Source organism: Hyperolius riggenbachi, chromosome 7 (assembly GCF_040937935.1).
Source record: "Hyperolius riggenbachi isolate aHypRig1 chromosome 7, aHypRig1.pri, whole genome shotgun sequence".
In the NCBI taxonomy this organism is placed as follows: Eukaryota; Metazoa; Chordata; class Amphibia; order Anura; family Hyperoliidae; genus Hyperolius; species Hyperolius riggenbachi.
Genome location: NC_090652.1, coordinates 224,196,055 through 224,222,912, shown reverse-complemented (window position 1 = coordinate 224,222,912; position 26,858 = coordinate 224,196,055). Strand labels below are relative to the sequence as shown.

General features: G+C 42.2%; 2 protein-coding genes across 6 annotated transcripts in view; one reads left to right on the top strand and one right to left on the bottom strand.

Annotated features, from left to right (window-relative positions):
* Positions 1 to 22,544, top strand: part of DIP2A (disco interacting protein 2 homolog A) — a 160,416-nt gene extending 137,872 nt beyond the window's left edge. For 3 of the 5 annotated variants that reach the window (XM_068245309.1, XM_068245307.1, XM_068245311.1), the window contains 13 exons: positions 1,836 to 1,957; positions 3,367 to 3,478; positions 4,181 to 4,290; positions 5,708 to 5,838; positions 8,924 to 9,092; positions 9,297 to 9,467; positions 9,659 to 9,688; positions 12,526 to 12,587; positions 12,669 to 12,726; positions 13,765 to 13,839; positions 13,927 to 14,101; positions 15,488 to 15,611; positions 21,566 to 22,544. In XM_068245309.1, coding sequence (XP_068101410.1) covers positions 1,836 to 1,957; positions 3,367 to 3,478; positions 4,181 to 4,290; positions 5,708 to 5,838; positions 8,924 to 9,092; positions 9,297 to 9,467; positions 9,659 to 9,688; positions 12,526 to 12,587; positions 12,669 to 12,726; positions 13,765 to 13,839; positions 13,927 to 14,101; positions 15,488 to 15,611; positions 21,566 to 21,818 — 1,592 coding nt within the window. In that variant the 3' untranslated portion in view covers positions 21,819 to 22,544. The remainder of the gene's footprint in view (positions 1 to 1,835; positions 1,958 to 3,366; positions 3,479 to 4,180; positions 4,291 to 5,707; positions 5,839 to 8,923; positions 9,093 to 9,296; positions 9,468 to 9,658; positions 9,689 to 12,525; positions 12,588 to 12,668; positions 12,727 to 13,764; positions 13,840 to 13,926; positions 14,102 to 15,487; positions 15,612 to 21,565) is intronic. The other 2 variants (XM_068245308.1, XM_068245310.1) reach the window with 2 other exon arrangements.
* PRMT2 (protein arginine methyltransferase 2) overlaps positions 1 to 26,858 on the bottom strand; it is a 486,423-nt gene that overhangs the window by 401,686 nt on the left and 57,879 nt on the right. The window lies entirely within an intron of this gene.

Genomic DNA, 26,858 nt, shown 5'->3' with positions numbered 1-26,858 from the left:
TATGCCTGGGCTCCAGGAAGATTGTAGTTGTATGCCTGGGCTCCAGTAAGATTGTAGTATTATGCCTGGGCTCCAGGAAGATTGTAGTTGTACGCCTGGGCTCCAGGAAGATTGTAGTTGTATGCCTGGGCTCCAGGAAGATTATAGTTGTATGCCTGGGCTCCAGGAAGATTGTAGTCGTATGCCTGGGCTCCAGGAAGATTGTAGTTGTATGCCTGGGCTCCAGGAAGATTGTAGTTGTATGCCTGGGCTCCAGAAAGATTGTAGTAGTATGCCTGGGCTCCAGGAAGATTGTAGTAGTATGCCTGGGCTCCAGGAAGATTGTAGTCTTATGCCTGGGCTCCAGTAAGATTGTAGTATTATGCCTGGGCTCCAGGAAGATTGTAGTAGTATGCCTGGGCTCCAGTAAGATTGTAGTATTATGCCTGGGCTCCAGTAAGATTGTAGTTGTACGCCTGGGCTCCAGGAAGATTGTAGTTGTATGCCTGGGCTCCAGGAAGATTGTAGTTGTATGCCTGGGCTCCAGGAAGATTGTAGTTGTATGCCTGGGCTCCAGGAAGATTGTAGTTGTATGCCTGGGCTCCAGGAAGATTGTAGTTGTATGCCTGGGCTCCAGGAAGATTGTAGTTGTATGCCTGGGCTCCAGGAAGATTGTAGTTGTATGCCTGGGCTCCAGGAAGATTGTAGTTGTATGCCTGGGCTCCAGGAAGATTGTAGTAGTATGCCTGGGCTCCAGGAAGATTGTAGTAGTATGCCTGGGCTCCAGGAAGATTGTAGTTGTATGCCTGGGCTCCAGGAAGATTGTAGTTGTATGCCTGGGCTCCAGGAAAATTGTAGTCTTATGCCTGGGCTCCAGGAAGATTGTAGTCGTATGCCTGGGCTCCAGGAAGATTGTAGTCGCATGCCTGGGCTCCAGGAAGATTGTAGTTGCATGCCTGGGCTCCAGGAAGATTGTAGTTGTATGCCTGGGCTCCAGGAAGATTGTAGTCGTATGCCTGGGCTCCAGGAAGATTGTAGTCGTATGCCTGGGCTCCAGGAAGATTGTAGTCGTATGCCTGGGCTCCAGGAAGATTGTAGTCGTATGCCTGAGCTCCAGGAAGATTGTAGTCGTATGTCTGGGCTCCAGGAAGATTGTAGTCGTATGTCTGGGCTCCAGGAAGATTGTAGTCGTATGCCTGGGCTCCAGGAAGATTGTAGTCGTATGTCTGGGCTCCAGGAAGATTGTAGTCGTATGTCTGTGCTCTAGGAAGATTGTAGTCGTATGCCTGGGCTCCAGGAAGATTGTAATCGTATGCCTGGGCTCCAGGAAGATTGTAATTATATGCCTGGGCTCCTGGAAGATTGAGCACCATATAGTTTAGGGAGGTAGTGGCACAAATAATCTACTGTATATTGTCTTATATTGGTACACTGAGATGGGACATACAGTAGCTGTGATAGTTTTTTTAACTAAAAATGTAATACAGGTAGTCTCCGACTTACGAACGACCCGCCAATACGAACGGCATGGATTCTGTGTTTCCATGGGAACAAGTAAAAAAAAATGTTTTCAAACTGGACTTGTAGTTTTTGAGAAAATCGATTTTTAAAAAGTTCAAAGAAAAAATGGCTTTTAAACCTGTATAAGCAGGTACAGAGGACAGAGGTGACACAGAGGGGGGCAGAGAGGAGGAACAGGGGACAGAGATGGCACAGTGTTCTGACTTAACAGATTCAGATTAAGAGCGAACCTACAGTCCCTATCTCGTTCGTTAACCGAAGATTACCTGTATTCATTAAAACTATATAGTTTGGAGCATGGTCTTTATATACCTTTGTTTATGTCTTTTGTTTAGGCATTGATCTTATTGCCACCTTTTTTGGTTGCCTTTATGCTGGATGTATTCCCATCACTGTGCGTCCTCCACACCCACAGAACCTCACCACCACACTGCCCACTGTCAAGATGATTGTAGAAGTAAGTACAACCTACATCTGTCCTCATTTACCTGATCAATGGATTTAAGATTACCCAGTCTATTCATGGAGATCACACTTAGGTGGCCATATATTAGGAGACTTAGTGGTTGACCGACCATCTGATTCAATTATCATAATTGGATGAAAATCGGTGCCGCCAAGAGCATGCCCGATCAATGATGCTACCAATTGGTCATATGTATCATTCGGACATGCTGCAAGACTTAGGTCCGACATGCTTGATCGGGTGTGCAGTGTTAATGGCATGCAATATTGGGAAGAGCATCCGATGTGAGGGAAACCCCTAGTGTAAACAGTGCCACGTCACGTGTATGAGGACCGAGCCAGCGGCGGACACTGACAGGTAAAGTATACTGCATGGTTCACTGGGGGAACATTTTACATTTTGGGTACAGCGGTGGAGGCGGCGTCACAGGGCCGATTCCTGAGAAATACCATACTGAAATCGAGGGAATTGGCCAGAGGTGTATGGACAGACAACAGATCTCTCTTCGATCAGAGCGATACCTGTCCCTCTTTCTCATTTGTCCCTCTTTCTATATGGATTTTTCTACTGAAAAATGTGTTTAATTTACGCTAAACTCTATCCCTATCATTTAAATTAATATATTTCTTATTTTCAGATGTTAATATGAAGGAAAATGAACCAGGATTGGAAAGATTAGTGTGGTTTAAATAATTAAACATTTTTCTTTTGAAATCTTTATATTAAGCATAACTAGGGGGTTTGTCTGGGGTGTGGTTAGAGGTGTGGCATAAGTGTCTTCCTTTCTGAGCTCAGAAAGTTAGGAGGTATGCTAATATCCTTGTAATCCAGGGCCAAATTAAGGGTAAACTAAATATAACAAAAACTTCATGCAGCTTGTGTTCTGTACTAGAATCCAAACTCTATCACTGCAAGGCAAGAATGCTAACCACTTCCTGTTAGCACCACACCTGTTTATGTGGATGAGCCATTGTGGTATATTTGTCATATTTTCCATGTCCTGACTTTGGAAGAGTAGGCCCAAATCATTTGTGTAGTTCTCTATAAAGGATAACTGAAATGAGGGTGATATGGAGGTTGCCATATTTATTTCCTGGTAAACAATACCAGTTGCCTGGCAGCCCTGCTGATTGATTTGGCTGCGGTAGTGAGTGAATCACATCAGCAAAAAGAACGCAGCTAATCTTGCCAGATCGGACATTGTCAGAAATGCCTAATCTGCTGCATGCTGGTTCAGGGTCTATGGCCAAAAGTATTAGAGGCAGGGGATCAGCAGGACTTATAGGCACCTGGTATTGTTTAAAAGGAAATAAATATGGCAGCTTCCATATCCCTCTCGTTTCAGTTGTCCTTTAAGTTCACCTACCTCCTTGTAAAAGTTCTATTTTTCCCCTGTGCAGGTTAGTAAGTCTGCCTGTATTCTCACTACACAAGCAATAATGCGATTGCTGAAGTCAAAAGAAGCCGCTACAGCTGTAGACATCAAGACGTGGCCAACTATTCTAGATACTGGTAAGGAATACATATGGAATATAATCCTCCTGTGATTCTGTGTGGAGACTATTGTACATATCTGATATTCAGGCTGCCGTCTGCGTTTAGTAGTCTGTGGGCTAGATTTATCAAGAGTGTCTGAGATAAAATATTAGTAGGTTTTTTAGAAATCCATGCAGAACTGTCTCAGGCATCTTAAGAAATCATTAGTGCACATTCCTTCTAAAACAATAGGAGGAGCTAGGAAGGTCTCTCAGACAGTGCAGTGGGTGAGGGGAATTGCTGTTGCTGAGGTAACCAACACACTGCTGTATTGATAGCAGCAGGCTCTTAATAGGAATTCAGCAGGTGGGAGGAGCATATCACAAATCATGTCTAGCCTGCACTCTGCAATCATGTTTATCAGCAGTTCTACATTTGTAGAACTGCTATCAAGCACTTCTTAATCTGCACCAGTTTAGGGATGGATTTGCACTTTTCTTAACTGTAGTGCAGCTCTAGAAATTCATGCTAAACTGCCACTATTACCTAAGATTTAAGAAGGTTCTCATTGTCATGCAGAACTGTTCTCCCTGCTGGTTAGTACAGATTAAGAAGAAAAAAACTGTCGGTAATGCGTTGATAAATCTCCCCCTGTAACCTTTTTTATGCTTAATGTGCGGCTCCTGTCTGGTCATTTTGTTACTAATGCTTTCTTTTGCTTTTCATGCTCTCCTGCAGAAGATATGCCCAAGAAGAAAATAGCCCGAGTGTTTAGGCCAACATCTCCAGATACTCTGGCCTATCTAGATTTCAGTGTGTCTACAACAGGGATTCTAGCTGGAGTGAAGGTAAGACGCTGATTGGAATAATAAATCCATCCGAAACTGGTTAAGCAATTGCATGCTGCAGCAGTAGAGTCCCCATTCTGTCCTTCATCCTGCCATCACACCTCCATTGTGATTTATGCAAAGTTTTGGTAATCACTGGGTCCCAACTAGAGAGAAACTATCATTTGCATAGGTGTATATTAACTCTTTCAGTTAGAGAAAGAAGAACAGAAACATAGCATAGGTACAGTATTTGTATGCTTTCCACTGTACGTACATACATACAGACCTTCACATGTCTACCTCTTCATGTCGCTTGAGGCTCCCTTTAAGCTGCATACATAATTAAGATTTTTCTGAGCCAAAATGATTGTTTATGATCTTATCACATGAAGCTCTAGAATGTGAGTCCCGCAATGTCATTGGGGAAAATGTTGTTGTAGTCATTAGTTTTGACATGTTCAGAATATTGTTGCCATCTCTGGCCACTTTGCTGCATACTTCTTCCTAAAAGAGTTACATTGTGTTGATTAGGTTGTAAGGTGGTCCATTTCCTGTTTTTTGTTTTGTTTGTTTTTTTGTGACACTATAGTAGTATATATTTATATAGTGTGTGTGTGTGTGTGTGTGTGTGTGTGTGTGTGTGTGTGTGTGTCACGCTCAGTAGGCAGTAGCAGTGTAAAGGTGGCCATTAATGATGCAATCTTTTTCATCCAATCTTACCATTTCTATGTAATATAAGGGAAATGCCTAAATTATCCATTCAGTATATTCACAAAATTTTAACTTTCTACTACATAGATTTGGTAAAATTGGATGAAAAAGATTGGATCATTAGTGGCCACCTTTATGGGGTCTAGTGTCAGAGGCAGAGCCCTTAAGGTGGCCACACACGATACAATAAAATGATCCGATTTTACGGCAATTTGATAAAAACGATCGTATCTCCCGAAAAAATCGAAAGCTTTTTTTTCATTCGACTGAAAAATCCGATCGGATTTCCCGTTTTCTTTGATTTATATCGATCCGGAATGCCAGATATATTTTTCTTCAATCTTTCTAAAGATTGTATGGTGTGTGTTAGATTGTCAATTTATTTATATACATACCCTAGAAATTTTGTCAGAGTTTCCAATCATTTTTATCATAATTGGGGAAAAATGTAACATACGTGTGTGGTACATTGGTCATATTTTTGAAATGTTACAATCAGTCAGAAAAATTGATTGCAATTCTTAAATTGAACAGATATTTAAAAAATTGTATGGTGTGTGGCCCCCTTTAGCCCTTACACTATCCAGCCACAATATAGTAATATACTGTATATTTCTTTTTCACTAGCTGTGCGTATGGAAACCAGTTGGTTTTGAAAGTCTTTAGTTTCATTTTAAGTACCGGATATTAAATATCCGAAACCGTTCTCTCTTCTCTCCTGCAGATGTCTCATTCAGCCTGCAGTGCCTTATGCCGGTCCATTAAACTGCAATGTGAGTTGTACCCATCTCGGCAAATTGCCATCTGCCTAGATCCATACTGTGGCTTAGGATTTGCCCTGTGGTGCTTGTGCAGGTAAATATCCTTTTTCTGATATAGCAAGTCTTGCTCCTCACAATGTAAAGAGGTCAGATTACATTGCCTGAAATGTCCTACTCGGCCAACATTCAACATTCATTTGCTAATTAAATTGCTTTTTTAAAGAGAAATACATTCACAGCTTGAAACAATCAAAGAATGTGACCAATATTTTGATAAGTTCTTGTTTCCTTGTTTAATGCTAATTTCTAGAACAGTCCTCATTTTTATAAATTAGTGCCTGCATTTGTTGGAAAAGGGGAACACCTTCCAGAGCCATGCACTGTTGTTGGCTGAGGTGAGCACAGGCATGCTAGGCACACTAACTGGAGAGGAGACCATCATTAGGCCAGTGCTGGTGAAATTACAGGGTGGTCTTTCGTTGGCAGTGAGCATGCTCCCACCACACCTCCAGTCAGTGACTTCATGCATAACCAATAAGTTAAATAACTACAAACTCCAATAGGGGTGTATAGTTAAGTAACTAGAAGGACCAGAGGAAGGTAGAAGTTTGATGTAAGTTTTTCTGTTTCCCGGTCACATTCAACTGTGCCTTGTACGTATTTCTGTTCATCCCCATTCAGCTTATACCTGGGCAGTTGGGAGTCTGTAAAATGCTCAAGCGCCCTGAAAACAATCCCGTAAAGAAGCTCAAGTGATCTTCACACCTGATCATGCTGGTACCAAAGTAATCATTAGGAAGAGTGCTAATAGGTTACTGAAATACTGTATTGTTTGCTGTGGCTGTAACATGCACACACCTACATTAAAAGATGTTGCCAACAAATGTAGGACAACTGCAATCGTTATTTTTTTTTGTTTTCTTGGAAATCCTCAATTGTTGAATTTGACCCAGGCAAGTCTCACACTTTTGCCACTTAAAGTAGAACTAAGCTCATAATTTTCCTTCTGCTTGGAAAAACTAGCCACAGCATGATAACATTTATGGGAAAAAAAAAACTTCATTACAATTTATGTAAATCATAAAAAATGACATTTAGAACTTGGTTTCACTTTGCAGGGAGCACTTGGAGCACGTAAGGGTTGTTTACCCTATGGGGAGAGAAGTGGTGTTGCTCCTGCTGTTTATTCACAGCTGCTGATAAGAACTAATTAGACATTTAGATCTGGCCAAAGGAACACACAAAAACAGAGAAGTGGATCTCTTCAGCAACTATATGTGGAATAAAGACTTTTTATTGTGTGCTGTGCAAAAGTTGGGTTCTGCTTTCTTTGTGACTTTTATCCACAGTACGTTTTACTTTAAAACAATAATGGCCGGAAATGGAGAAATATTTTTTTCTATTTGTTTCTTATTATTCTCGTTAAAATGCATTTAGAATAAAATAATTCTTAGCAAAATGTACCACCCAAATAAAGCCTAATTGGTGGCAATAAAACAAGATATACTGTAGATGATTTCATTGTGATAAATAGCTATAAAGTTATTGGCGAATGAATGGAAGGAGCACTGACAGGTGAAAATTAGTAGGACAGTGGTTAATTACAGTATTAACCATTTATTTAAAAAAAAATATTTACATTCTGTAAGACAGTAGAAAACAAACTAGGGACTTTGTGGGAAAGGGGGTATTGGCTATAGATTGGAATGAAGTTCAATCATTGGTTAAATTTCCTCTTTTAAAGAGGAACTTCAGCCTATACAAACATACTGTCATTAAGTTACATTAGTTATGTTAATTAAAATAGATAGGTAATGTAATCTCTTACCCACCCTCTTTTAAAAGAACAGGCAAATGTTTGATTTCATGAGGGCAGCCATCTTTTTGGTTGAAAGGAGGTGATGGAGCATGAGACACAGTTCCAATTGTCCTGTGTGCTGATCACCCCTCCCAGTTGCTAGGCAACATGAATAACAACATAGGAAATCCCATCATGATTTGCACAGCATCAGGGAAAAAAAGCCCGGGCAGTTTTCTTTGATGGGTGGAGTTTAGCTAAATATGCAGCTAAAAATGATGCTTTAGTAAGAAAAACAAAGTTCTGATGCTGTGAAACTGTTAAAGAAACACCAAGCCTTTTCAGTGCTGCTGAGTAGATTGTTAGTTCGGAGGTTCACTTTAAGTGGCATTGACCACTGGGGTGCAGTGTGCCTATATCTGGTAAGTTGAGAGTCCTTATAATGGACCCATATAGCTATGATAGGAGTCCTATACTATGGGGGTGTCTCCCCGGATGGAGAAAGTCAACATAATTACAATTTTTAATAAACTCATAACAGGTTTGCTGAATTAGTTTCTTGTGTGTTTTCTAGACCTGGAAAATCTTATGCTAAGTGTTCATGCTGTTTTAAAGTTGTATATGAATGATCCCAATTGCAAAACCGCCATCTGTGAACATTTTGACTTGTAGTGATTCCATACATACTGCAATGGCACCGTTGTCTGCCGCACTGTAGAGAAGAGAAACTAGCATGTATGCGCCATTTATCATGGAAGTGACACACTCAACACATGGGATATGTAGTAGCTCATTCGCAGTGCATGCAAAGAAACCGTGCATGCATGTTTGTGATCCAATATTTGTACACATGGACTCTGACTCTGATGTACCGAACAACCATTGTTCATATGTTCTCACATCTTTGGGCTATTTTACCAGTGATTGTCTGACCACCAGTGATATAACATTTATGTCTAACGGCATATATGTTGTGTGTACAATGCTAATAATTGATGGCAGGGCTAAGTCAGTTCACAGCGCGCCCCCCTTCAATATTTTTAGACCGTTACTCCACCAATGAAGTCTTTTCCCAGAGTTGCTCTGAAATATGCTACAATTGCTGTACTGTAATGTATGGATAAAGAACGTCTTATTGATGCTTTTACATTGAATGGAGAAATGACTTTCTGTGGTGCTAGATACAGTAGTTGGAGAACCAGAGTTCAGCTGGAGGAGTGTGCATTTTATTTTATTTTTTATTTTAGAATTATTTTCTTTTTTTTGGGGGGGGGGGGGGGGGGGTTATACTGGTAATTGCTTATTTATTTAAATAGCATGTCCATATATGTGTGCCAGTTGGCTGCTTCTGTAACAGTGTGTCTTTTTGTTGTTTGTGCAGCGTTTATTCTGGTCATCAGTCCATCCTTGTGCCCCCTTTAGAGCTGGAGAGCAATGCATCTCTATGGCTTAGTGCTGTCAGCCAATACAAAGTACGTGTCACTTTCTGCTCCTATTCAGTTATGGAGATGTGTACTAGAGGCCTGGGCACACAGACTGGCACCCTGAAGGTAAGGATCTCATTGTTATTACCTTGCAGTGCATTTATATGACTATCCCCCCCCCCCTTGTCTGCCTTCTCCATTACGCTTTTCCTTTCGTGCTGTCCTTAGACTTACCCTTTTTTATGTATTGTTTTTCCATTTTCTTGCCTTGTACGCCATTATTTTGCAAATCCTAAAATGTCCCCCTGACCCGTTCCTTTCCTCACCCAGTCACGAGGTGTGAATCTGTCCTGCGTGCGCACATGCATGGTGGTAGCGGAGGAACGGCCACGTATCGCACTTACACAGTCGTTTTCCAAGTTGTTCAAGGACCTGGGACTGTCTACTAGAGCTGTGAGCACCACGTTTGGCTGTCGAGTCAATGTGGCCATCTGCTTACAGGTGAGGGTGTTATCCCGGGTATATGTGTCTTTTGTGAAGGTGATCATTATCAATCATACACATCTTCATGCTCATTTGGAGGTGGTCTTGTTGACTTCTGATCTCAGAATAGTTCCTCAACGTCTGTTTACTCCTGGCTATCACTATCATACCATTCCCTCTCTCACTTTTCTTTGTGGTTCCTCTTTCAGCCCAACAGACTGGGCAAGCTTGCTGACCAGGTATGGTGTCTGCATGTATGTGTGCTGACATGCTATGTGCAGCGTGCTTTGCTCTGGGCTCCGCTGGGCAGTGCCACAGACATGTTTGTCCGCACAGGAACATAGATCTGAAGTCGCTTAAGATCAGCTCCACCCATTACTGATATTTTAGTCATAAATAGAGATGGCCAGTGAGATGATGATGATGATAATTTTGAGTTGAAGCAAGTTGTTTGTTTTATGCAGTTTGGAATTAGACCACTCAAATGAAGTAGCTGATGATTTTGATTGGTCCAGGCTGCAAACATTTGTATAAATCTAACACAATTTACATCAACCCCTCAATGATTAGCCTCCTACTGACCATCTCTAGCCATAAATAGGCGGTGCTTCTCGGAAACATTCACTTATGGGATGAAAATACACAGGCTGTCATTGCTGTTTTTATGGTGGTGCTAGTTTCCTGGCCATAATGGTGAGCTTTCAAAGTATATCTCTGTTTTGTGAAAATTTCATTGGTAAAAAAATAAATAAAAAAATGCAGCCATTATAGACATTGTAGGCCACACATACATTTGTTATCAAGGTAACATATTTACTATCGTCGTAAAGGCATTTGGTGGCAGATTTTTATCCAAAGGTGGACATACACTTTAGGGCCCTTTTCCATTTTACGCGCTGCATTTTACGATCTGATTCCGATTGCTAACTGGTAGCAAAACACAGGGTAGTGACCTTCATGAAAACGGCAAGCACCATTTCTATTTGTGCGATCAAATTTGCATTGTGGTTTTGTCCAGAGCCCGTCATACTGCTGTGTTTTGGGTGCAATTGAGTCTACTGTGTATATATAATAGCTCAATCGCAATCGCGGTAGGGGAAATAGGAAACACGATCACAACGCAGCTATGATTGCTTTTACTAGTGGAAAAGAGCGCTTAAAGCAGACCTGAACTTAGATCTTCCTTTCTGTTCTAAATGATATGCAACAGCATAATAACCTTTAAAGAAAAACATTTTTGTTACCACTAATACAAATCCTGCAATAAATCTGCAGTGTTAAGTTTGTGCAGTCAAGGATCAGTGGCGTATGGCCAGTTTCTGTGATCTTAAGTAAGTGAGATTCGATTTTACTGACTACATGCATGTTTATCTCAGATCAGTGAGGCTGAGTGAGTGCAAAGCAACCCTATTGGTTGTTCTGGGCAACTATTCTACTTTCTTTCCAGTTTGTTCCGTAGAACATGTCCTGATAAATTGACCTCGTCAATTCCTTACATAGGACAGCCAAAGGTCAAACATTATATCCAGGGAGCTAGCAACCTCAAAAAAAAAAGCCATGGCAGAGCCTATATCTTTACAAGGACAATTAACGTTTTATCTATTATAGAATCAAAGGAAATGTATCTCTGTTGCATCTTTTGATCTCAACCCGCCTCCCCTTCCCTCCCCCAAATCATCAGACCATAATGGAGGTTTCTCTTTTTCCCAGTGGACACACCCATTTATAGTCTACTTCATTAATAGCAATGGCAGTTGCGTAGCACGTGAAGTCTGCCATACGTATCTTTCCTGTAAATTGGCTGAATGCAACACATAGTTTAAATTGCCAGCAACAATTTGAAGCTGAAATACGAGTCTTGGGTGGTTTTGACCTTTAAAGCGTTTTTGTAATGTGCTTGAAAAATAAATGAAGTACAAGGCTGCATAACACACAGCCTTGCAAACTTATTTGTATGCTCCAGTTGCAAAAATGATGCTCCAGTGTGCTTTGGTGGTTTCATGCGCACCTTAGAACTTCCAGACTGAGAAGGTCTAGGAACATTCCACCTAACTTCATCAAACTAATGCTGTGGCTTGTGCTCCAGTACACAGATTAGGACAAGGTCATTTGTGAGTAACCAGTAGTGAGACAGTTATTATAAGTATTCATTTTTAAAGTAGGAGCAGACACATTAAGTGTAATTAACACAAAGGCAATACTGTATACCAAATGCATTAATAAACTGGTCAGAGCCCTAGTTATATTTGCATAAGAGAAGAGGTCCAAGGACTAGGCCCTGTGGTACTACCACAGAAAGGGTGTGAGGGAAGGAGGATGGTATTACAGTAATATACTGAGATAAGAGGAAAGCCAAGTCAAGGCCCCATATACAAAGAGAGGAGAGAGTTTGGAGTAATAAAGAATGTTTGGCTGCATTGAAGCCTGAAGAGCATGGCGAATGAGCATGGAAGCCTTTAGAATCAGCAGTCAAATCTTTGTTTACTTTACCAAGAGCAGTTTCACTTGAATGATTAGTTTGGAAACCAGACTAAAGTTGATCAGAGAATTAGTAGAGAAATTTCTTACTGAGGTATGTTGGGGGTTCTGTATTTTGAGTTTATTCATGTCACGCAGCTTCAAACCTGGTACACACCTTCAATTTTGATTGGCCAATTTTACCACTTCCATGTAGTATTTTGGCGAACAGATTTTGAGTACAATTAACAGATTGTGTAGCTAAACTCTCATGCTACATTGAGGTGGTAAAATTGGTCAGTGATTGGCCAACCAAAATTGGATGTGTGTACCAGGCTTTACACTCAGTATATGTATTTTCAGCACATACAAGTTAGGACTAGGCATGAGATTGGCATTTGAAAAACAGGACAGGCTACAGCAATAATTACACCACCTGTGTGCAGGACACAATGGGTTGGTATAGGTAGTAAACAAAGGCTTCATGTTGTCCAAAATTACATGCCATGTGCTTTTTAGAGTGTTAATAGCTTCTCACCTGCATGGCAGCTCCTGCTCCTAATAATGTATTATTTTATTAATATTCAAAGAGGATTTGATTGTTTCTCCTATTTTACAGGGTACTGCCGGTCCTGACCCCACCACTGTCTATGTAGACATGCGAGCTCTACGCCATGACAGGTAATGCTTCTGTCTGTGTGACTCATGTATGTGACCCACCTTACTATTGTAGTCTAATCATTCATTCTCTGGTCTGTTCAGAGTGCGCTTGGTGGAGAGAGGCTCCCCGCACAGTCTGCCACTGATGGAGTCTGGAAAGGTGAGAATTTTTATTTTGAATGTTGAATATTTCTTGAGGTGGATATTGTGAGCTGCATATTAAACTGTACCTGAGGTGACATGATGTGATAGACTTATGTATGTACAGTGCCAAGCATATTGATAACTAGGCTGTGCTTTTATTTTTCTGCCTGAAAGAGTTTAACATTCAGGTATGCAAGTGACAATTTCTCTCCAGTCCAGACCTGACCCAGTTAGAACTATAGCGCAACCCTCATTGATAAGGAATTACAGCCACAAAACTCTTGCCTGGGAGAGAACAGCTGCTGAGTGTAGGAGAAAGATTTTTTTTTTTTTAAAAAGTTGATGGTTCATATGTTTTAGCTCTGGGACATGGAAAGACTGTCACTGACCAGAGAAAATAAAAATGTATTCATATATATATATATATACTCATATTATTAGTAGGAGGAATAGATACCATTATTTATCTCCGTTTATTTTCACCTCAGGTTCACTTTAGAGAAAGATTGTGGGAATTTACAGATGTAGTTTAATTAGTTTAGATTTTTTTTATCAACACATAACAGCTTTGGTGAATTCAGAACTAGCGCCGATTCCCTTTGGACAGTATTAATATATGCAAATCCCTTGCTCTCCATGGACATCTTACATTTATTTTTTTTGTTTCAGTATTTTAGGCCCGATTTTAATGCTGGTTTATACAAAACTAAATATATTATGATTTAATGTTAGTTGCATTTGACTTGGGAAGGAACTTGATTTCTATTGCAAATTTCCCCACCATTCTTTCCAATGTTCTAGTGCTGAAGCTGTAGCTCTTCTATATGTGCAGTGTGTATAGGTATATATGCTATAATGCCGGTGGGGGTGGGCAGCCATGCAGCAGCCTGCAGAGGAAAGCAAAGCCGGAACAAGAGAAAAGGCCTGAAGAATGCAGGTGTCAGTGCAGCCCTTGTCACAGATGTGTTGGAAATTACAGATAACGGAACTACACCTGAATGGTGCTGTGCTTGCTATTCTATCACTCAAGTTTTGTTTTTTAATTCTGTTGCAGATTCTTCCTGGGGTGAAAGTAATTATTGCACACACTGAGACCAAAGGACCCCTTGGAGACTCTCATTTGGGGGAGGTATGTGAATATGGTGGTTCTGTTAAATCTCAAAATTTACCATGTAAATAAGATAAAAAAGGTAATTGCCTGTATCTCACCCAACAGATTTGGGTGAGCAGCCCTCACAATGCCAATGGCTATTACACTGTGTATGGTGAGGAGGCTTTGCACGCTGATCACTTCAATGCACGGCTCAGCTTTGGAGACACTCAGACAATTTGGGCGCGGACGGGATATCTTGGATTTCTTCGAAGAACAGAGCTCACTGATGCCAGTGGAGGTAAGAAAGCTAGAAAATTAGGCCATATTATTAGAGACAGAAGGTTAACCATAGATATTAGTCATTATTCAAAGCAGGGTTGGATTTACATTTCAAGAGCCTATAGGCACAGACATTCTGGTACCCTAATCTCTGCACTTGGCCAAACCCGCAAATCCTAACATGAATGTGGATCCCTCTTCGAACCGCACCGTAAGTGTGCTGGAAGCCCTCCCTTATTCTATGGCCTGCCAGCCCATCACTTCTCTTCCCTTGGCCGGTGTGCAGGCGCTCACCATTCTAGAGCCACACTGAAGTCACCACCCCTGGAGCACAGAGAGTTAGACAGTACTATCCAGCCAACCCATGAAGCTTTTTAAGCTAAAAGCACAGAGCCGGGCTGGTCACCACCAAGGCAGCATAGAGGGCTGGATGGCCAATCCCATTCAGCCTGCCCATCCAGCTTTCTGTGCTCCAGGGACTGAGACACCCGTGTGGCTCCAGGAAGATGAGCGTAGGTTCGTGAACCTGGGACATCGGCCTCTCTGCACACTGGTGCCTCCAGGCTTGTGTCTGGTGCTAAATCTAGCCAAATGATTGAAAGGGAAAAAAAGAAGGGGGAGAGGGGCTAATTAAATATAGTTTTACATATAAGAAATTGCCATCACCTTTACCACTAGTTGGCTCTTTATCTCTCTCAGACTGGAGGCAGTGCCTTGTGTATTTCGGCAGTGTATTGTGCCCACTGCTGAACCTTTTCCTTCTCCCTCTTACAGTGGGGGAGGGTTGGTGTATCAAGGGTGTAATTGCTGTCTGTGCCTACACTGGAGAGAGGTAGCCTCGCTTCTGCAAATCTCACTTTTGAGTTATCACTGCAGCAGATGTTCCCATTGACTCATTTATCGCCAGCTCTTGGGATTGAGATAACTGCAAAATTTTGGAATTCGTTCTTTTCATCCCCTTGACAGTAATCAGTATAGGTGACTGCACATTTAAATATATTTGTGTAAACGTTCAGAGAGTACTGACATTTTTTTTTTTAACGTATTGCTTTAATACACATCGTTAAATCAAATGTCTCACTGTTTTTCAAAGGCCACTTTAAGTGGAAGTTAAATTTCCTCCTCCTATCCTTGGGCTGTGGGAGGAAACCCACACAGTGAGAACATACAAAATCTTTCCAAATTGTACTTCCGCAGGTACCGAACCCAGGACTCTCTACAATTAGAAAAACAATTGGTTTCAGTATTGCCCAAGTACAGAGGCTTTCCATATGGTAGCCTTGTAAGTTGCCTTTTGGTAAATGTGGAAAAGTGGAGCCCATTGCTAGTAGTTATGCATGAAATATATTCCATTTCTGTAGAAAATAAAAAGCAAACTATCTCTAAGATTGTGCTTCATCTGCAGAGAGACACGATGCCTTGTATGTGGTTGGTTCTCTTGATGAGACGTTGGAATTACGGGGTATGAGATACCATCCCATTGACATTGAAACATCCGTGATTCGATCGCACAAAAACATTGCTGAATGGTGAGTTTTGTCTATATATAATTTATTGAAACAAAATCTAGTTTTCTTTTTTGAGAAAGAAAATGCATTAATAGAGGAAAAAATAAGGTACCGTATTTTTCGGACTGTAAGACGCTCCCCACCATTAGATGAACCTAGGTTTAGAGGACAAAAACTAGGGGGGAAAAATATACTAAACCTGGTCATCCATGGTGAAGGGGCATCTTGTTGATTATGCCCCCTTTGTACATCATGCCATGCCCCTTGTATCTTTTGTGTCTCCCTGTGTCTGCCTCTGTCCTCTGTGTGCCCCTTTGTGTCCTCCGTTGGTCCCCCTGTGTCCACATCTGCATTGGCACAGTACAGGGAGTCCCTGACACTGTGGCGAGTTGGAGGTTCGTATTGGCAGGTGTTCAGAAGGCAGGAACTCCCTGCATTCGGACTACAAGACGGAGTGACTTTTTTCCCCCTACTTTTGGGGGAGAAAATGTCTTATAGTCCAAAAAATACAGTAATTTCTTTTTATGAAATTGTATAAGGAGTGGGATGCATTCCATGAAACTTGCATATCAAAAGGATTATTAGTTCTAGGGCTACAGGCAAAAATGAAGTGAAACTTAAAGCGGATCCGAGATGAAAAACTAACTATAAAAAGTAACTTGTCTATATATCTTATCTAAAGTTGAGATAGTTTACACAGCAAATCTAGCTGCAAACCGCTTTGAGGGCTCGTTCCCACTGTTGCGACGCGATTTCGGCCGCATTCCGACGCTTGTAAAAACGCATGCGGATGCGTTTCCGCATGCGTTTTTACCCGCGATTTCGCATGCGATTTCGCATGGCAGGGTGCCATGCGAAATTAACCATGACACTGCCAGGGCTAAATAAAATTGAAAAAGGTGCGAAATCGCACGCGAAATCGCGGGTAAAAACGCATGTAACAAACGCATGCGTTTTTACTATTAAATACATTAGCGGCGATTCGCACGGATTCCCGACGCAGGCGAAATCGTTGGCTCTTTTGTGCGTTTTTTTCACGCTGAAAAAAACGCACCTCAACAACGCTACAGTGGAAACAGGCCCATCCACTTGTATTACATGTGCGGATCTGCATGCGTTGGACGCATGCAGATTCGCGATAGTGGAAACGAGCCCTAATAGAATATGATTTTTTTCTTCCTGTGATACAATGATAGCAGCCATGTTGTTTGTAAACATTACAGAGGCAGGCTTATCTGCATCTTAACCACTTCAGTACCAGCACCCTTTGCCCTCTTAAGGACCAGAGGGTGCTGGTACAGTAAACCGCCGCTTCCCGACGAATCGCCGCTAAAATCCACCGCTCCCGCCGGTCACGTCGCTCTGTCCCCGCCGCAGGCTTCTGGCTTCACATGCGGCGCATAATGACGTAATCAGGAAGAGCCCCCTAGTGGCGCGCTTCCTAATTGCGTCATTATGCGCCGCATGTGAAGCCAGAAGCCGTCGGGGAGTAGTGGAGGGACCGAGAGGACGGGCTGTGGAGCTTCCGGGCACCACGAGAGGACCTTCTACCGCCGAGGATCAGGTGAGAAGGCCTCTATTTATCTTCCGCTGCCCATATTCTGCCTTTGAAATGGGGCAGAATAGGTAGTCCCCCGCGGGCGTGATGTCATGCGACGGGGCGGAGCTATGGTCGCGGCGTTCATATTGGCGGGTCGTTCGTAAGTCGGGCGTTCGTAACCCGGGGACTACCTGTACATCAGAAGTTTACTATATCAGAAATTGTCATACAATTGTCAGTACTGTGTCCTCAATTATTATATCATAATAATAATTGATATTCAGTCAATAATTGGGAGTCATTTTTTCTTTTTCAATGCTTTATTCAGCAAGGGAGCACAAACAGTGTCTATGCTAGATCAGAATGCAAAGTGCTCAATATGCTGGGATTCCCAGCATATTGAGCACTTTGCATCCTGGGATTTGCATGTAGTAATCACACAACAGTTTGCACATCCTAGTTCTCACCAGGTAATGCAGGTACAGTAATTATAGTGTGCTCCTCTGTCCACATTTCTGTTTAGCCTGGATGATACTGTAGCATAGCAGCCATGCACAAGCAAGTCACAGATGACAGGCAGTTCCCTCAGTAATCAGGCAGCAGTTTACACAGGAAGCATAGTTCTTACTCACTGGTGCTTTTGAGGTAATCCATGCAGGCCCAGAGCAGCATGCAGATATCAAGCAGGCTACAATTTGCTACCAGCCTACCTGCTGACTAATGCTAGGTATACACGATGCGTTTTTTTGGTCGATTTTCTGTCTGATTTCCGATTTGATTCTGTTATCTTTTCTTATCTATTTCCATTCACTTCTATGAGGAATCGATCAGAAAAACGATCGAAAATAAGATCAGACCTGTCGGAAATTATCTATCGAACCATCTATCTAACACAAAATTGTATGGTGTGTACCTAGCATTAAGCTCGTGGGTCTTGGACTGATGCATGAGGCAAGTGCCTGCCTACTTTCCACTATAGCCGTATACAGAATACAGAAGGGGCCAAAAAATAGGTTTACAATAATGGAAGTTCTATTATATCCCTGTTTACTGTTTTACCAGGCAATATTTCCATATACTTGGTGCCTTGCCGGGACCTGGACATGTAGTTTACTATACCCGAATGTTTACTGTATCAGGATTTACTATAACAAGATTATACTCTGCACTAACATTTCTTTAGGCTATGTAAACACTGGTATGTTGCAGATCCGTTTTTCTAAACTTCTTTTCTACAGCCCCCCCCCCCCCACCCCCACCCTTTTCCCAAAAATGTATTTTTTGCAGCATACGTTTCTGTTCAGTGGAAACATGTACCCAGCCGTGGAGGGAGAGGCAGCCATCATGCTGGAGGGGCATAGCAGGCAGGAAGGGGGTGGCAGTGGTCAGCGGGGACGCCCCCCTCACCTGAGTCCCTCGTCCCCGCTACCCCTCCAGCTAATTTCCGCAAAACTTATTAAAATGTATAGCGGGCAGCTGCGAGTCGAGGAGCTAACCTCCTTCTATTTCCTTCGCTTACCGCGTCACTGCCTGCAATGCCGCCTTCTATACATAGGAGGGCAGCATTGCAGGCAGTGGCGTGGCGAGTGGAGGAAGTAGGAGAATGTAAGCTCCTCGCTGCTATACATTTTTATAAGTTATTTGCAGAAACGATGCAGGAGTGCGGTAGGGGTAGCGGAGGGGGGACATCCGCCCTCCCTGCTGACCGCTGCCACCCCATCCTGCCTACTGTACCCCTCCAGCATGGTGGCTGCCTCTCCCCCACGGGCCGTTTCTTTGTCCAAAGATGCCTATGTAGGGGGGGATCAGTTTTTCCACTGCCCTCCATTACCTCTCCGTGTATGTGGGACCGATTACGGTCCTAGAAAATGCAGCAAATCTGTACCGTCTGTTCAGGTTTTTAAAACTGATCCCCCTGAACGCAGACGGATCTGTTTTTTTTTTGTTGTTGTTTTTTTTGTGAGTGAAGGCGGCTTCTACGGTATTTTCAACATTAGTATCCGTGGCTCCGTTTTTTTTATCCGGGCTGAGAAACGAAGCCACGGATACATTAACGTACCAAGTGTGAACCTAGCCTTATAGCAAATGTCCATCACCTGGTGCCTACCCAAAAAACCTCCTTTAGATAACAAAATCCTAAACCAGCCACTGTTTAACCTCTTTTATCCCTTTCTCTTCCAAATTACTCGCACAACATAGCTACCCAGAGTAAAGCAAATTATTATAAATTATAAATGACAAACATTCCCGTAATGTTTGATTTTATCATCTGATTTATACACATTAATTTTCCAACCACATATGCTATCACTAACTTAAAGAGACTCTGGAACAACATTTTCAGCCTTATTTCTTCTATCCTATAAGTTCCTATACCTGTTCTAATGTGGTCTGTCTTACTGCAGCCTTTCCTAGTTGCACAGTGGATGTATTATCTCTGTTATATAATCTAATCTTCTTTCCTCTGACGGCTTTGTCAGGCTCAGGCAGGAATGTGCTGCTTTGCTTGTGATAGGATAGAAGCTATACACACCCTCTCCATGCCCCCTGCAGGCTCTGTGTGAGTCACAGACTGAGCTCCTCTCAGCCTATCACAAGCTTGTTAGCAGCCATGTCTTTTGTTTGTAAACACTGCCTACAACTGGCAATTACAAGCCAGGATCGCAGCAGGGAGTGGCAGAAACGGCACAGAGGGGCCCAGAAGAACATAATGAATAGAATATTATGCTTTTTATTGTAAGAATTTTAGAGTACAGATTCTCTTTAAAGCATAACTAAACTGAGAGGTATATGGAGGCTGCCATATTTATTTATTTGTAAACATTACTAGTTGTCTGGCAGTCCTGCTGATCTATATGGCTGCAGTAGTGAGTGAATCGCACCAGAAACAAACATGCAGCTAATCTTGCCAGATCTGACAATATCGGCAACTCCTGATCTGCTGCATGCTTGTTCAGTGTCTATGGCTAAAAGCATTAGAGGCAGAGGGTTTGCAGGACAGCCAGGCAACTGGCATTGCTTAGAAGGAAATAAATATGGCAGCCTCCATATCCCTCTCGCTTCAATTGTCCTTTTAAAGAGACACTGAAGCGAGTACAAAACTCGCTTCTTCTCTTATATTCAGCAGGGGCATGTGTGCCCCTGCTAAACCACCGCTATCCCGCCACACAACGGGGGTCCCTTACCCCCCAATTCCCCCCCTGCAAAATCAACGACCAAATTGGTCGTAGATTTTGCTGCTCCTAGAGACAGGGCTAACGGCTGCAGCCCTGCCTCACAGCGCGTCTATCAGCGGCGCATCGCCGCCTCTCCCCCGCCCCTCTCAATGAAGGAAGACTGAGAGGGGCGGGGGAGAGGCGGAGCTGACAGACGCGCATGAGGCAGGGCTATAGCCGTTAGCCATGCCTCAATGCGGAAGAGATCCCCGGTGAGGACGGAGGGGATTTGGGGGGTAAAGGACCCCCGTTGTGCGTCGCGATAGCGGCGGTTTAGCAGGGGCACACATGCCCCTGCTGAATATAAGAGAAGAAGCGAGTTTTATACTCGCTTCAGATTCTCTCTAAACCAGACCTCACATTCGTCCTTTCCTCTTGCACAATACTAAAATGCTAGCGCACATCCTATCTGCTCTACCATATTACAGACTGGCAGCATTTTGGCAAAGGGCAGCAGCAGTTTAGGAACATATAGAGAGAGGTGGATTAATTGTGTAGTGAATTCAGTATGAACCAAACACTTTACTGACTGCAAATTATCCATCCATTTCAGGGCCCTTTCATACTGGCGCATTGCGTTGGCCTGGTTTCACTGCAGGGCAATGCTACGCCAATGAAAGCCTATGGGGCCTTCTATACTGACGCAATATCACAGAAGTGACGTTTTCGTCACTTCCCTGACACGAGCACATACTGTACCTACTTTACCGTCAAATCGTTCAGGGACGTGCAGTGGACCGGAAGTCATGTAAGTCTATGGCGGTAAATTGAAAAAAAACAAATGTTAGGGTTGCGCATGCGCGGAAGTGTAATTTAGCAATACACTTTGGCGCAGTTCCTTTCTTCGGCCACAGGAAGTGAGCACTAGGGAACCTCGCTTCCTGTTTGGCACTATGGTAATAATGGGGGATATCTAAAAAAAAAAATTGGGCTAAGCCGATACATTATGGCAGCAACTGTATTCCAACTGCTGTCTCATTTTGTAATTTAGGCCTCTCCTTCACTCACGTTTCATTGTGAACAAATGTAAAGAGCTGATTAAAGCATTGTCTTCTTTCTTTCAAATACTACTACTAAACAACTATATATGCTGAAATTAGATCCTATAGGTTTGTGTATGGAGTGAAACATAGTAATACTAGCTTTTAAAATGTTGCATAAGTTTTATCTCTAAGGTGTTTGATACTGAAACACTCTTCCGTGTGCTTTTGTCTCCATAGTGCTGTCTTCACATGGACAAACTTGCTGGTGGTTGTACTAGAGCTAGATGGACCAGAGCAAGAAGCCCTTGACCTGGTGGCCCTGGTAACAAATGTGGTTTTAGAGGAACACTACCTGATAGTGGGAGTTGTGGTTATAGTGGACCCAGGTGTGATTCCTATTAACTCTCGGGGAGAGAAGCAGCGCATGCACTTAAGAGATGGATTCCTTGCAGACCAGCTCGATCCAATATATGTAGCGTATAACATGTAGATTTAGGAAAGCTGATGGTTTACTATCCCATGGCAACTGGGTGCTGTGGAATGAAAGAGCCCAGGGAGGAGACTGGATATTTCCATTCCTCAAGATGCTGGATTGCTGCTGTCTTCCTTCTCAGGCGATGTGTCTTCCCACCACCCAGGAATGTTCCAAGTCACAGGAGGAGGCGGTGTCTTATTGCCAAGAATTGTCTAGTACAGTATGAACTATTACCTCTTGACTGTGACGCTGGATGTAGCTTCCTCTTCCCCCCTCCACTGTTGGTTTCTATTTCTCCATCCTCTTGTTTTATCACCTTACCAGAGCCCTAAATCATGCAATAATGTGAACCTCCAGATCTCGTAAATCTGAGCACATCAGACTTTTTATATATATAGTTCATAGGGGTGGTTATGCCACCCAGAGCCAAGTGGACTTGTCCAAAGTGTGAATGTTCACCAGCCCTAAAAGTGAGCTGCTACTTCACTTCTCATCATTGAACTGAATGTAATTATGTACAGAAACAGACATTATAATTTATTAAGTGCATCAGGCTAAAAGGACATCCCCTGTGGTCATGGACATAAGGGGACAGACCCACTACAATTTTAACACTGTAGTTTTTATAGCAAAAAAAGTGAAAAAAAAGTATATAAAAAAATGAAACACTATGAGCCTGACAGTTACCTGTGATATTACAAAAAGATAAAAAGCACATTAAACATTTTTAAAAAATCTTAAGTAAGTTTATTTTTAATGTTTTTATTTCTCAGTGTATGTTTTGCAAAAAGGCTATCTTAATATTTACATGGATTGTCAGCCAGAACAAAAAGTAAGACTGTAAATACTATTCATAACTTTTTTCACTTCTCCAGAATTTTTTTTTGCAATGTACGGTTATTAAAGTTGTACTCCTTACTCCAGGATATAAAGTAAGGACACTGCTGCACAGCCGAGGCTTCGCAGATATGATATAGCCATGACAACTTACCAGGAGGAGGCATTTGCCTGAATTTTGAATAAACACGAAGGCCCCTTTTACACTTAATCCGCTGCGTTGGCCATGCGTTTGCGTAAGTGCACGGTTTTTCCTGAAATGTAATAGAAAACCCAACGTGTGCAAACGCATGCCCAGCACAGCAGATTGCATGTAAAAAGGGCCTAAGGGCCCGTTTCCACTAGCGTTTGGGATGCGACGCGATTGCCGCATCGCATCCTGCCACAGGTACTTTCAGTTAGCGTACAAATAACCGGATGCAACGTCATGCAGCTTCCTGTTGGCAGCAATAGGGACTCAATTGCATGCTGCGGAAATCTGCAGCATGCTATTCATGGTTTCCCCCACTACGTATCACGCTGGGAAATTTGGAAACAGTTTTATTGAGTAATGGGAGCTGCAGTTTAAATAGGGTGCGATGATTGCACCACACAGCGTGTAGTGGAAATGGGCCTTAAAGCGGATCCGAGATGAAAAACTAAACTATAACAAGTAACTTGTCTATATATCTTATGTAAAGTTTAGATAGTTTACACAGCAAATCCAGCTGCAAACAGCTTTAATAGAGTGATTATTTCTTCCTGTGATACAATGACAGCAGCCATGTTGTTTGTAAACATTACACAGAGGCAGGCTTATCTGTATCTTGAGCACTCAGCCTGTGAAAAAAAAACCAATCCCCCCTCCTCTCTTCTGCCTCTGAAATCAATGGCTAGTAACACCTCCTCCTCCTGCCCAGACTGAGCTCTCAAGAGCCCTTGCTACTGCCAAAGCTCTCTGAAAACCTGAGGGTGTGGTTTATTTAGTTTATAGGGAATTAGAGCATTAAAATAAAAGTATTTGGCTTGAGGAATGCCCTATAAACAATAGGAAAGGAACACAATTATGCAATGAGTAAAAGTTCATCTCGGATCCACTTTAAGTTGTATGGACTCATCATCAGCTTCATGTCTTAAGCTCAACACACACCATACAATCTTGGTTGTTCAATCTTACCACTTTCATGTAGTATAAGAGCTTATCCAATCAATCATTCAAGGTATTTTCAATCTGTTGGCCCTTATATTATATAGATTTGGTAAATCTGTACAACCGAGATTGTATAGTGTGTGTTATGCTTTATAGGTATCCATCCCAAACTCAGTCAAGTAAATCTATGAAGGTTAAGGGTGTGTTTCTACTATACACGCTACTGTGTGCATTTTAGCACAAGGACATCACAATTGCAAAGATTGATGTACCCAATTCTGCACTACACAGCAGTTTGTTGCTATTATTACTGCTGCATGTATGGTGGTTCCCAATGCAGAGCTATTCCATTCACTATCACTGAATGGGATCGGTACCGCAATGGAGAGGAAAGAAAGTCTTGAGTCTATGAAACTAAAATATGAAGGTGCCTATTTATAAAGTTCACAACACTATATCACAGTATGTCAGCTAGTGGATTTAGTTAGAATAGGTAAATATTAATGTTCCAAATGCACACAGTGGCATATTAATGATGCAAGATGGTGTGAGATCAGTGGCGTCACTAGGGGGTGCGGTAGGTATGGACCCCACCAAGTTTTACCATCAGAGGGGGTGACATCAAGCTCCAGGCTAAGGGAGAGTGGAGCTAAGCTTTTTCCACTAGCTGAGCACATTGTAATTTACATGTTAATTGTGGTGCTAATTTTCATCGTCGATCTGCACCATTTTTGGTGCCATCATACTTCAAGGTACAATTGTAGCCAGTGGAAAGGCTAAGTAAGGTTATGTAACTCTATACCAGCCTGATATACTGCTCCCTCTTGGCTGCTCCATGCTGAGCTGATAATGGAGTTCAGAGGCCACAAGGCCATACCTCATATTCATCTCTTAGCAAAGTGTCCCATCCAAACCCCCAATAGCAAGTGTGTCCAGCAATGTACCCCTCCCTCACCCCTGACAGCAAACATAGTTTCTGTGTACCACCCAGTTGCAGAGAAGTCACATACTGCTGGCAGATCCTGCCCTGGTTACTTCCTTCCTCAGTGAGAACCCAAGAGGACAAAAGGAACAGAAGCCAGAGCCATCCTACTCATCTGTACTGTAAGTATGGCCAATGAGATGCAAATCATTTTGAGTTGATGTATGATCATGCAAATGTATCTAATTTAGCAGTATTTTATAGATCTACTTTCAAGGTGAATAGAAAATGTGCATAACCTTGCATCAACTCAAACTTTTGCAGATCAGTTAAGGCCCTTTTACACTCTAGCCATTACACCACACAATTATAATGTTATGCACGGTTATAACAGGATGATGTGCATGTTTACTCTGTCAGGGAGGCATACTTGCAGTGCCATTAATCTTGAATCACACCGCACCCTGATGGTGTGGTTTGCCCACAGTAACATGCAACGGATTATACATAGTGTGTAAGGGCCCATTCACACTTGTGAGTTGCAAAACTGTGCGCAGGCAATTAGCACAGTAAAATCACTGTACACTCTCAAAATTCAGAGCGATTGCGATCAGCGTTTTATAAGCACTGTATCGTTATTGCTCCATAATCACGGCACAATTCTGCAGGGAACAAGTTTTACGATTGCCGCTAATAGCAAAACACATGTGATCAGCAGCAATCGCCACAGTGAGATCACTGCCATAGGTTAATATTGCGCTACTGCTTCGGCAACTAGTGGAAATCACCCACTAATCACTGGAGAACAAGGGCCCATCCACACTGCAAGTGCTTTTTAAAGAAGTAATATTAGCCATACTATGCCAGGGAAAAAAAACACATATATACTGTAAGTAGATAAATACTTAATCTACTTACATATGTATTGTACTGGCCACGTTTTGATTTCAGTGAATTTTATATAGTAAATGAAGATAATTCTGTTCCTGGTGGGGGCCATGTCTTTTGCCCACAGTCTAGGCAAAATCCTGATGTCATTTCAACCCTTTACTTTTTTTCTTTTCTCCTCCAATCGCTGAGTCACCTCAGCCTTGCTTGTAAACACAAGTGAGCAGGGGATCATGCTTCAGATAAGCAGCTAGGCAGTGAAATAAAGGGAAGAGGAGGAATATATTATAGATAAAAAGAAACCCCAGCATGCAACTGTTTGGCACTGACTACTAAAGGGCCAGTGCTCCTTAAGTATGTGATAACTCCAAATCATAACAGCAGAAAATGTTTTGAATGCAGGATTAGCATCTTTATCACTTAATACACTCTGACTAGTTGCTGGTGAAATTTGATTTTTATGGTGACACTCCCGCTTTAAATGCTAGAGATTTTAAAAGCTCTTGCTAATGCTATGCAGGATTTTTACAAAATCACATTGCTCCAGCGTAAACTCGCACACATAGGATAACATTAGCAAGAGCTTTTAAAATAACAAAGCGCTTAGAAAGCTCTTATAGTGTGAGGCAGAGAACATACTTAACAGTTTTTGTATGCGTTTTCTGCACAGAAAAACGGAGAACTCATGTTAATCAATGGGCTAGTTCACACTCAATGTGTTTTTCGCTTGCAGAAAAAAAACGGACATTCTGCATCATGATTCTGTACATTTTGTCAGTTTTTTGTATCAATTACAATAGCTGCTGTGAAAAAAAAACATGTTTTCTTGCATAGAAACACACTTAGTGTGCAGAAAACTGAAAAACAAGTGTGTTCCCTGCCTGAACGAGCCCTAAAGGGCCTTAGTGTAGACACAGCACAAGGCCTGGGACCCACTTGCAGTGTTCAAGTGAATGATAGAGCGCAAACGCTTTGAAAAATGCTGGCCAAAACACTGCAAGTGGGTCCCAGCCATAAGGTGACCCAGGGCTGGTGCACACCAAGAGCTCTTTTAAAAACACTAGCGCTTTCAAAAGGGCTTGGCTAATGTACTTGAATGGGATGGATCACACCAGAGCAGATTTTTTTTTTTTTTTTTTTTTTCCCCCAAATGCGGAGAATTCATCATTTCTGCTGATTTCTGAGGTGATTCAGCCTCAATGTTAAGTATAGAAAATATGGAAAATCGTTCTGAAAAGCGCTAGATCAGAGCAATTTTCCAAGCGTTTTTGTGTTAAAA